We start from the raw sequence: 12,579 nt of genomic DNA, 5'->3' as shown, positions 1-12,579 counted from the left end.
AAGGTTGCAGAGAGAAGTTAAATACACTCTTCTAAAGCTTTTTTGTACAAAATTGTAAATAACTTATCTTTGGATTAAGTTAGCAAGTACGGATGATAAAAGTGCAGTAAGATTGTAAAAATGCCAGTAGAGATTTTTCATTCCTAAGTTTCGTCTTTTGTCTTTACACATACACAGCCTTGCTGTGCCTTCATAATGTTAAAAACAAAATTGTATCATCTTTGCCCCTCTTATTGGAAAAAGCCTAGCATCCTGGAATACCATTGAGTTTGTTCAATGGGTGCAAAAATAAGTAACCATGGAAACAATTACACTGTAGTAAACAGCAAGCACAGTTAGGTCTCTCCCAGTGAGATAAGAGAACTGACGTGTATAGTCATTATGAAAGTCTTCTGAGACCCAAGTCTGGGAGCTGCAGAGTAACTAGGAACATATTACCCACAGCGAATTGTTATTTGGGAGGAGGAATGTCACGTGATATGCAGCACAGTTGAAAAGTCGACTCAGCAGGCTTTGGCTTAGTGATGTGCTTTGTTGTGAAACTGTGCCAGAGACAGCAGTGGGGAGACCAAGGGGGTGGCTGCTAAGAAAGCAAAGTGAGTATTCTGACAGAAAGAAGAATGAACTGTCAAGGAAAATAAATCACAAGCAGAGCAGGACCAACTGATGACCTGCCACAAGACTTCCCAGTAGGACTGCGTGTGACTGACCCTGAAGTTGTCATACGGAGCCAGAGATCACTGAGCACCTTCATTGTGCACAGAAAGTGCAGCGCTCTGCCCTTTTTCATTGTCCCTGCCCGCACGGATAACAGTGCTTTTGGCTTCTTGCATGTCGGATATGTTTAGTAATAAAACTGTTCCCTATAATACAGTAACACTAAGAGGGACGATAGAGGGCATTGTGCAATAAAATAGGGTGTTTTATTACACACCACTTAGGGTTTAGTTTAGAAGAATTGTGGAGCAGTTATTTTTATAGTGAGGCTTCCAACACGATCACGTATATCGATGAAATTATTAATATACATTTACATATGTGTGTACGTGTGTAATCTGCTGATAGACTTGGCATTTGTCACCTTTAGCTTAGTGTGCTAAATGTTAGATTAAATGGTCTACTTTGGTTGTGTGACTGAAAGATGTACACGTTTTGGTTTTGACAGAACATAAGCTTTTGACTTTTTGTACAGTATACAGGTTAGAATAGGTTTGGAAAGAGAGAAAGGGCTACTAAACCAATAAAATTACTGCATTCTGTAATGTACTGCAGTTATTTCCTTACTTTTTTTGCCAGGTCTACTTATCTGAGAGGGAACAAAAATATAGACTCCAGAATAATTGGTGAATTTTGCAAATGGGATATTTGACTTTCGAGTTGCTTTTGAGTGCTCAGCTGTGAGGAATAACCTTTACTATAGTAGCTTTATATTTGGTGCTTAATTTCAGACATACTTATTATTAACCACTCTGTAACACAGATTGTAGTGATGTCTCTGAAAGTGAAAAATGAAGCTGGTATACATGCTGGTCACGACCTACCTCTAAGATAGGTTATGTCTTATTGTACCTCTCTTGAGAACATTGCTACTTCTTCAGGTTGTGCGAGTGCTATGCTGCCCTTAGTAAAAGTGGAGGCTACTCCCTACATGGACACCTTCTACAGAAGGCCACTGACTTTGAAAACTTGTTTTCTGAAACTACTCCCTAAATCATAATCTAAATGTATTACATTTCAGACACACTTCAGAGTCTTTGTTTTTTGTCAGATGTTTTGAGATGGGAAAGTTAATACTGGGCTCAGTTTGGGATTTTAACCACTACTATTTATCTTTAGTAACTGTAAAATAGCTTTTGGTTCTTTTTTAATGGCACATTATTTAGGTTGTAGAAAGTGTAAATATTGTCAAAGGGATTGAAAAGAAGTTTATTACAAATAATTCTTCCTTTGTATTAAAGTTATTATGTTGCTTTTCTCTAAAAGTCTTCTTGACCTTCATGTTTTTCACAGCTTAAGAAAATGAACACTTTGTGTGAAAACACAGCAAAAGAGCTTGAGGTATCCAAAGACAAGATGTATGTTTTAAGTCAAGACCTTAAGGTAAGGTTTAATGAACTTAACATTGAATTTAAAAGTTCTGCAATTAGTATCCTTCTAGATTTAAGTTATCTTTTTGTTTTATCAGAATAAGTCTCTATGTCTTTATGTTCTGTTAAGCAGACTAATTACCTAGCAAGCTAGTTTGAAGTCATGCTGCCTTATCCTAGTCACAACCTGAGTCTCTGCAACTGAGCATTCCAGTCATTTCACTTCTGAAATGATTTGAAATATTTTTTTTTAATTTGTAAAGTATTGATTTATATTGAAATGAATGTCAATATTTTTTTTCTTAACTAGCTGTATCTACTTTCTGAAGAGATCTAAAATGAAAACAATTATTTAATTACCTCTGAAGAGGTAAAAAGAGGTTAAAGAACATTTTATTTAGGATGTCCTCCAATTTTTGTATCAGACGTTAATATAGGTATTAGGTATCAAGTTAATGCACAGTACAAAGTTGCTTATAGTAAGATGTACCTGGGAACTGCTAAAAATGCTTCAGAACTTAATAACTCTTCTCTTTACTTTCTGAATTAGGATATTTTTTTGTTTGTTTGCTTGTTTGTTCTTTGTTTCTGTTTTTGGCTGACATACCATTTTTGTGGAACTCCTGTCTGGTTACACCAGTGGCCAAGGGACTGAGGAAGTCTTGGGGTTGTGGTTAAATTCAATCTCCCAGTTGATAGTATATTATATTATTGCCAAAATAAAATGTCTTTACTCCCAATGTGGCTTAGATTCTTTTGCTGGGGACATTCTGTATTATCAGATCAGTTTAGTTGCAGATATTTCTGCAACGTACACTGAATCTTATATTAGTTTATATTTGGACACGATCTCTTCTAATTGGTTCTTTCTTTACTAGTTAATTTATGTTGAGGACACATAAGACTACTTCTTCTGTTATAAGTTATTTTAAAATCTTAGGTGCTTTATTTTTTTCTGATGTTTTGCAATAGATATGTGTATTCTTCATGAAAAAAAAAGAGCATGCTTTGTATACAGTACAAAAATTTCTTTAAGTCATTGATAATAAAATTCAATAAATATTTGTTAGAAATTTGCCAATGCTTTCATCTTTAAATATTCTCATTAAGAAGAAAAGTTGACATTGTCTAATGAATTGTCTTTTATATTTTCTGTATAATCAACTATGGTCTTATAGAAAATAAACAGTGCTTCCATTTCGTTTAAGAAAAGCAGTATTTTAACAACCTGTGGCAGTTCCAGAAGTCCAGTGCTCATAGGAACGACAAGCACGTGTATTTACTCAGTCCATGTCAGCAACCTGTGACCCTAAAAGGCGTAATTTAAAAAATTGTTTGTTCATGAGTTTGGTCTTGGTAACATGAAAGTACTTGTAACCATTTCTGTTAAATAGTTTGTTTTCATGGTCACACCTCCAAAGGGACTCCTCAAATTGTTATTATTTTTTCCATACCGTAAAGAGTACATTGTGCACAGCAGCTGTTCATGTTGTCCACCAAGGTGACTGTAGTGGATCAGAGATTAACTTATGAAAGTAATGTGTCTTTTCAGTGTCTTTAAGAGCAATCCACTCTGCTGAGGATAATTTATGTACGTGATTTTTATATTCTCGTTTGGAAAGAGAAACTGGATTCTGAATTCGGAAGGAAATTTTGTCATACCGTGGTGCTTTTGACTTTCAGAGATACATTTCTGATGTTGTCCAGTTCACAGTTATGTCAACTTTGAAAAGTCTATTAGTAGCAAGATGCAGATAGGGAGATGTGAGCGTAGAGCCTTCAGCTGCAGAGCTCTGGAGTAATGTGGCATTTCATGGAGCAAAGTTCTTACCAGCATTTCTGTTCTGTGCCTCTGTTCTGCAGGAAGCACGGGATAAGCTGGCCGATGCCAATAAAGAGTTAAATCATCTGCATACTGAGTGTGCAGACAGAACAGCTTTAATAGGAACTTTACAAATGGAACTACAGAATGTGCAGCAGCGCTGGGAGGAGGAGAAAGTACGTGCCACAGAATCTGAAAATGAAATCCAGAAGCTTACCAGGGCTTACCAGAAGGATATGGAGGTATTACCAGAGACAAGACGACTGTCAAAAAGTCTTTATTTAATCTCACTTTATACATTTACATACATCAGATGGTTACTTTTAGACTTAACAGATTTACCCCAAAAATACGATTTTAAGATACGTATTCTGAAATATGTATTTAATATCTACAAGATCTGAGGATACGTTCTTTCTCCTTCCATCTGTGTTGGAACTAATATCTTAACTCTTCTGGTATTTTGAATTTTTGAACAACTGAGTTTATTTAAACAGCTATACCTGATGAACATTAATTTTTCTTTCAGCTTGAAAGTCAGCAGAAATATTCTATACACTGGAACATACAGTAGTATTGTCTTCACGTGTTGTTAATTACTGATTCACATAGCAATTAATAGTTAGGAAATGTGAAATTTTGCCTGCCTGACCTGAAAATTCTTCTTTGCAACCTGTTAGCTTGTTGTGGTGTACTGTAAGTGGGAATTGCTTCAAAACTTTTTATTTCAGGACTTTTTTCTCTGTCTCCTTATAGATGTTGATTTTCTTGCTTTCTTTCACCCTGTAAAGTAGTTCTGTACTAGCAATAGCAGTGATTTTTTTTATCATTCTTGTCCATATTGAGCTCATTACTTCCACAAATTTAAATGTGCATGCCAGTTTGAGTAAAAAGGAAACATTCTTTCCACCTCCCTAGCAGTCTGGTATTTAAATAGCGTCCACATGAAGCAGCTGGAATTGTTATACACATCAGATAATGATTAAAGTGAAAGAAACTAGAAGCCTGGTTATATTGTAAAGTCAGCATGTCTACTGAACTGTGGTTGCATTCAACATGTGTGAATTGATTTGAGGTCTTGGGATCCCTTATTTTCATGCCAAATGTATAATTATCATCCTTGGTTTATCACAGCTCTAGCAAAAATGCAGTGATGGTGGCACACTGCAGTTTCCTTGGGAATTAAAAGATCTGCCAGAAATAAAATTAGAACAAACTAAACTACTTTACTTTTCTTTTTTTTTTTCCCCCTTGGCCTAAAACACCATGAAATAATTGTGAGAAAATGCACTGAAATGCAGTGAAAGAGTCAGAAAAAACATAGTCTCTCAACTTAGTTGTCCGCAATTCCTTGATTTAAAGCCTCATCCAGAGCCTCTGGAAAACAATGGGAACCTTTCCACTGGTTTATTGACTTTGAATAAGGGCTCTATTTCTTGTGGCTATTGAGGTACAGCTTTCTATCATTTTCTTAATGAAGGCTGCTAAGTTGCACATATGTACTAAAAGGATGAAGTCTGGAATTTCCATTGCCTGCTTTTGTTTCTAAGGAGGATTTGTAACATACCAATTTATTATACCACTGACTAAAATCAGTATAAATGAGAGAGATGTGGGTTGTGAAATTTTACTGATGAAGCTGTAAGCCTGCTTTGTCTAACTATTTGATTGTACACATTTCACACAAAAGAGATTTTTGAATGATTGTAGTCTCAGTTGTTTGAACAGCGTTTTGTGCTGCTCAGCTATGAGACTGCTTTCTGTGTGCTATGCAGGTATTGGAGGTAAGTATGGCTTGAATGTACCTGGAAGTGTTAAATGCAATTTCATCATTTATGTTACTGATAGCACTACTGATAGCAGTGTCAGGTTGCATTGGTTTTGAGCACTGCAAAATTGGGTTTTCTGTATTTATATGGTATTTCTAATCGTACAAATGTTGTACAAACTGTGTTCCTATTCTAACTTTAACATGTTTGACTGTGAATATTAACAGCATTGCCTTTGAAAAGGTTTGAGAATGAGCTCTTATGTGTTTGTTTTTTGTTTTTGTTTTTTTTTAAATCTGTGTTACTACAAGTGTGATGTATCTCTTTGGATTCTAACATGGTTCATAGTTAACAGTTGATTTTTCTTTTTGTCTCAGGAGAAGCTAACCTTCCTTCATGGCTTGTACCAGCGTTTGGTAGCTGGCTGTGTGCTTATAAAACAACCAGAAGGCATCCTAGATAGATTCTCTTGGTCGGAGCTTTGTGCAGTCTTGCAGGAGAATGTTGATGCCCTGATCTTAGACCTCAACAGGGCTAATGAGAAGGTAAGTGTCCTTAGGCACCAGCTACCTCTATTAAATTCAGTGACATTTGTCCACATCACAGTATCATTAAAAAGGACTGACATTCATCTTATTTCAAAAAGAATTTGGGCGTTAATAATTCAATACCATTAATTATGGCTTGTCTACAACTCAGTTTGATGCCATTGCTGTGGGCATGTAGAAGTGACTGAAGTCTGTATGAAGTCTCTAAGCTCCGCTTTCTGTGCAGGACATGCTAATAGTACTAGCCAATATTAGCCACAGGGACCTAATTAAAAGAAAATAAATTAATCTTACTGATGAAGCAATTCAAAGAACTTAGTCATTTACACTAATAAAGCAAGTCTTTATTTTAGCATAAAACAGAAACAAAATGCACTTACTTTAGGAACATCATTTTTAAATTATGTGCTTAAGATTCAGATATACTACTGGAAGAAATGCCCTATGTATTTTTTGTTTAATTATAACTTCTTGACCATGAGATTTATATTCAGAAATACAATAGAAAACAGTTATTTTTGTAAAGTATGTCAGTGTGTGCTAATATTTGTTCAAGGAGGGAACTGCACTTTTCTGAGTGACTTCAGTGTTACTAAGCTTTCGTGGCCATTCTTCGACTTTTTTTAGGAGAAAGAAAAGTTTTAAAAGGACTTAAACTGGCTCTTCTGTCTAACACACACCACTCTTCAGTTTCAGTTCATGTTCTGACACCTTCGATCAGGGCAGTTCTAGACTGACATGGTCTAGTAGAATGGTTCCAGATCCTGGCTGCTTTGGGCATGTTGGTATTGAAGCATCAGAAGGGAAAGGCTGTTTCAGAATCTTCTCATCTGCTGCAATTGTGGGCAGACTTGAGACAGAGCTAGTTTTATTCAGAGAATTATTCTGACTCTTCCCATTATTTGGATAATAACCTAACAGTCAATCAAAACTACAACAGAAATGTAGATGAGAATAAATTCCGGACTATGGAGACTGACTGTACAGGCAAAATTTCTATTTTCATTTCAAAATAGAGGTGGAAAGAAAGCAGAAGTGAAGGGAGTGGACACTGTTGGCAGTGACTTAGGGTATATTTTTCTTCTTTCATCATTTTAATTAAGTAAGCTTGTTGTGATTGATTAAGAGGGCTGTAGGGCGCTCATCACATACTTATCAACTTTTTGAGGATTTGGGGTAGCCTTCCTTCTGTTTTCTCAGAACAAAATTTTTCTTCTGCTCTGTCATGTGATGGTTTTTAAAAATACATTGCTGGTACTCTTTTGTAACAAAATATATGTATGCGTATTTAGAGATTATTGTTAGCTTCATTCATTCCTCCATTAGTTTGCATGGGAACTGAGAAGTTGAATCACAGAGTGAATCCTTTCATGCATGCTCATTGGAATCACGTCATAATCTAGTGAGCTACTTTTTAGAAAAATCTTCTATGCACTTCTTGCAGTCACTTTCATACTCAATGTATGAAAAGCATTGGTTTTCTAAGGAAAGAAAAAATAAAATTAAGAGCTAGTTTTTTTTTTCATTATTACTTGCAGTTCTTGCAAGCTACTAGAGGACTAGTATGATTGGATTACTAATTTAGCAATACAAAATTTAGCTTTTTTTCAATGTAAGCAAGAGATCTCTGGTTCAGATTTCCAAGAAAGAAGGCAGCAGTTATCTTCAAGAAAGAACAAAGGTGGCCAGAATAAAAGCCATTTTTCTAACATATGTCTTGCAAGATTCAAGAAAGTGTTCTGTCATGAAAGGCTTTTTACTTTTAATAAATACGTTGAAGAAATTAAAATTTAGATTTTATGCTGCAAGAGTCTGTGCTTAAATTAATATGCACAGTTAAAGTCAAAAGGTTTACACGTGGGGAGATAATGTTTCTTTTTAAACACCTGTCACACAGATATCTCACCTAGAATATATTTGTAAGAACAAGTCTGATACTATGAAGGAGCTTCAGCGGAGCCAGGAAGATGATATTAGCAAAATGGCTGAACAGATGAAAGCACAGGAAAGCTGTTGGCAGAAACAAAAAAAGTGCCTGGAACAGCAGTACTCAGATCTCCTTGGGGAAGTTCATGCAAGGGCACAGGTATGGTGCTGTGAAGTTCTCTTATTTTTTTTCCTTGTAAATATTTAATGGACTATTTCAGTAGTTTGAGCTTCTAACCAATTTCAGATTATTTGGGAATTTTAGTGTATTTTAAAAATAATTTAAAAAAAATACTGCATCACTACAGCAACTGTGCTAGTTTTCATTTCTCTCGGAATAGGAAGCAAATGACTATTTAAATACTGCTTATTTCAGTCTAGCACTTACTAGTGACTTTTTTTTTCTTTACAGCTAAAGGTGTAAGATAAAAATTACTTGTATTAGAAATTATGTAGTAAAGCAGCGTACTGAAAACATGGCTCTCTGCTGTGGGCTATGCGTTAGCCAAACCTGGAAGATGCTTTATCTTTCAACTAATTGTAAAGAACTGCTGTGTTTATACCCAGGAAATGCTTTTTCTTAGAAATATCTGTGCATATTTTTTAGAAAAAAAAGTTGCATAGGTGTAGAAACTGATGGGGTTGGTACCTTGGCAGTGTAGCATCTGTATGCACAGATTACTCAGCAGAACTTTGTTGCATCTTTGTTCTTTCTAGACTTCCAGTTTGCATGGAATAAGACATTCTAATTTCCTCTGAATTTCTGCTTTTCAAGTTTGGACCTGCAAATATTGATTAAACTTTTACCTTTTTGAGCTCCACAATCTTCATGGATATCAGCAGTTAGGACTGCTGTAGTCTTGACTGCCTGCTTCTTGCGAGACTTGATTGTCTTTTCCTTATTATATTTCGGTCCTGTCAACTGTGTTAATCTGGACAGTTGCTGCAGTGCTGAATCAGTTATGCAGATACGCTAATGTAGCTTTATTAACATAGAAAGCATATATGAAGGCAAATAGAAAAATGGCAGTTCAGACATGTGTCTTAGATCTGTATTCATGACTTTATCAGTTTTTCTGAGAGCTGTAACTGCACAGCAGTGTGAGTAAAATATCTTGGAGACTGTTGTTTTGGTGTCTTGGAATTGACGTGGAGAATTGGAACTTTTCTGAAAGGTTCCTTTTTAATTGAAATGGGATGTAGCAATATGGAGACAGTAACAACTGCCAGTGCTTCTGCCCTCAGCTAGTACTGTTCAGGATCCCTGACTTCAAGATAGGATCTATGGTTACTGTTAGATTGTACATCAGAGCTGTTATTGTTGATCAGGTGAATGATGTAACCAGAAAGCAGTTTCACTGTTTTTCTGTATGGCAGAATTTCCCAGAGTTGCCTTAATACTGATCAGCAATAAACAAACTCCCTACAGATAATGCCATTCTTGTTCCTGGTTTCCATATTCTGTCAGTTGAGCTTAAAATATCCCTTTTCCCTGCCTTATGTAGAAAAAACAGTCCCCATGATTTGGTAGAGTGCCATTCTGAAAATGTTACTATGCCTATTCCTTAGCCTCACACAGATTATTTATTTAGCCAATGCATAGTCTCATAGGAAATGTCTTCTGAATTTTAACTAGCAGTTGTTGTTTATTATATAGGCATTTATTAATCTGTCCCCATTTCTTGGGGCAGCTGCTTAAAATAGGAGGGTTTTGTTCTCATATAGGAAAATACGTTGTAAGAGAAAAATCCTGTAACTGTGTAGTTTGTTCCAAAAGTAATTCTTCCTATCTGTTTCTGTGGAAACCACAACAGATACAAACAGCACAATAACACTATTTGAAAGTCCAAATTCTCAGCTACAAAACACAAAACGTTGTTTTTCAACATCGTTGCCATCATTAGGTATGCATTTTTGCCAGCAATGAACAACAGCCTGCATACGACACTTGTAAAAATCTGCACCAGTGAAACTTGGTTTCTGTTACTGTTTCATATTTGCTATGATGGTGGTGGTTTTAGAAAAATGTTGCCCACATAGTCCATTTTTCATTGGCCCAAACAGATGAAAGTCAGAACGATCCAAATCTAGACTGTATGGTGCTTGAAATAGGACAGTTCATCCAAGATTGGTAGTGTTCTCCACTGTCTGGGGCCTGGCATTATCGTGTTGCAGGAGAAACCTTATCTTCTTATGTGGCCTGACTCTGGAAGTTCAAGCCATCAGCATTTCAATGTAGCGTTCAAGGTTGATGGTTTGTCCAGGTTGCAGGAAATCCAGAAGGATCTCCTTTCCTATTCCAGAAGATAGTGCATACCCTTTTACCTGCTGAAGACTGCATATTGAGCTTTCTCTTTGATGAGGATTTCACTGCTCCATGGACTGCCATTTTGAATCCTGCTAGTAGTGGTGACACTACCATCATTACCAGTCTTATCACTGGTAACGATGCAATTACGAGACCAGGAGATTGTCACCTTCAGTTTCATATTCATTCATTATTTCCTGACAAATGTGTATGTGGTGTTCATTCTGTTCCTGAGTGAGCAATCATGGGACCCATCTGACGCAAACTTTGTGATATTCCAGTCTTGTCACCATCATTTCAATGCATTGAAGCAGATATTTCTAGTTCCATGCGTAGTTCCCTGACTGTAATTTGTTGATTCGTCTGGATGCAGTGATGAAGGCGCTCTTCATTCTGCGATGTAACAGCTGTGCATGGCTATCCAGAATGTGGCTTGTCTTTCATGTTGTTTTTTCCACTGCTGAAAACCACCACCCACCACCTCACTATGCTCACATCCAGTGTTTGGGCTCCATAAATGTTCAGCAGTCATCGATGAATGTCAGCGGTGCAGTTTTTTCTGCATGGAGGAATTCAGTGACACACTTTTTCTTTGTCTACACTTGCATGTCAGATGCCATTCTGTCAGACTGGCCCTCTGCTACCATCTGTCCGTAGCATCAACATGTAATGGAATAGTGTTGGAGAAGTTCAACCTCTCTTCCATACCAACATCACCTGCCTCTGATGTCTTGGGCCAACATTACACAATAGGAGGCATTACTTTCAGTAATGAAAGTCTGAATTTTTAGTAAATGGTTCTTAAAATTCACCAAGTTTGTAAGCCACTCAGGAATCCCTCAGAATTGAAGCACCCAAGGAAGCTGGCTTGCCAGCATTTAGGAGGAGCATTCTGTATTTCTTTCAAAATTGTCCATTTGAGTTTCAAAGAAAGCCTTAAAAATAATGAAGAGGAAGTTGTAATTAATTATTAGACATTGACAGTATATCTTTTTTTAAAAAAAATCTGTTGTTAGGGAATGTCTTGTTCACTTTTGCTTGTTCTCATGTAACTAGAAGGATTTAAATACTATATTTTATTTAAAAAAAAAAAAAAGAAAAGTAAGCTTTAATTAGCTAGAGAACTGAATGTTAGTGTAGCTGCCTAACAGCCTGTAGGGATCATACTTTTATGTTTGTTTACTCAGATATTGGCCTTTCACCTGTTCTGGCCAGAAACCGTAAGTTGTTTTCTAAATTCAGCTTACCTTTTGAGTTGCTTCCAGTCATGCTACCAGCTTTTTTTTTTCTGTAAAAATCAAACACTGTAAATAATACAGTAGCTCTGAAAATATTGTACACGTTCATACTTAGTTTTAGAGTGAGATATGAGGCCTCTGAGTTGCATTTTATAATTGAATTGTTCAGTTATCTATTCTACTTTTGTGTTACGGGAAATATTTTAATAAGGCTACATTGTTTTACATACCAGTAGGTTTTATGAATGCTGCTTTCTCAATATCTGTATTGTCAAAACATCTGCAAAATCTACCTGCTGTTGTTTTATTTCTTCCTCTTGAAGAGGAAGATGTGTAAGTGTGGTCATGAAGGTGTCATTCTGTTTGTCTTCCTAGTCTAGACAAAATGCTTTTTTCCTCCGTCAAAAAAATATTTAAATATTTATTTGGTTAAAGACCTTCTGAGCTGTCAGGGTTGCCTTTTTACAGAAACTTGTAAACTTTGTTTCAATTCTAGGGATAGCTTATGTACTTTTTCCTCTCCATGTTTATTGGAAGAGGCAGAAGAAATTAGAGTGCATCCATTTGCTTGAGGCCTGTAGCAAAGTTGACATGTAGAAACATGGCTGGTAGATACCATTTGAGTTCTGTTTTGCCCTCATTTTCCCGCAGGAATAACCACTGATCCCCATTTTTAAACAAAACTGTTAAGGGCTCCAAGAGAGGGAGCTAAAGCTTAATGTAGTCCTCTCTGTTTATCATACTGACTTGGCAGTCTACTTTTTTGTGTTCACATATTGTAACTAGAGCTTGAAAGAAAAAAAGCTTGACTTGAGCTTGTGGTTTCTTTGTGAAGTGTATAAAAATTACTTCTTTTTATCACTGGATCCTGCTTAAAGTTA

At 36.2% G+C, this 12,579-nt stretch overlaps 1 protein-coding gene across 8 annotated transcripts in view; it reads left to right on the top strand.

The window, feature by feature from the left end:
- The window catches only part of CCDC171 (coiled-coil domain containing 171), a 142,988-nt gene that overhangs the window by 58,657 nt on the left and 71,752 nt on the right, over nucleotides 1–12,579 (top strand). For all 8 annotated transcript variants that reach the window (XM_052701112.1, XM_052701111.1, XM_052701110.1 and 5 more), the window contains 4 exons: nucleotides 2,011–2,100; nucleotides 3,951–4,151; nucleotides 6,056–6,223; nucleotides 8,124–8,312. In XM_052701112.1, coding sequence (XP_052557072.1) covers nucleotides 2,011–2,100; nucleotides 3,951–4,151; nucleotides 6,056–6,223; nucleotides 8,124–8,312 — 648 coding nt within the window. The remainder of the gene's footprint in view (nucleotides 1–2,010; nucleotides 2,101–3,950; nucleotides 4,152–6,055; nucleotides 6,224–8,123; nucleotides 8,313–12,579) is intronic.

The sequence above is a fragment of the Tympanuchus pallidicinctus genome, unplaced genomic scaffold (genome assembly GCF_026119805.1).
Source record: "Tympanuchus pallidicinctus isolate F22 unplaced genomic scaffold, pur_lepc_1.0 scaffold4, whole genome shotgun sequence".
NCBI lineage: Eukaryota > Metazoa > Chordata > Aves > Galliformes > Phasianidae > Tympanuchus > Tympanuchus pallidicinctus.
This window is presented reverse-complemented; position numbering and strand designations above follow the sequence as displayed.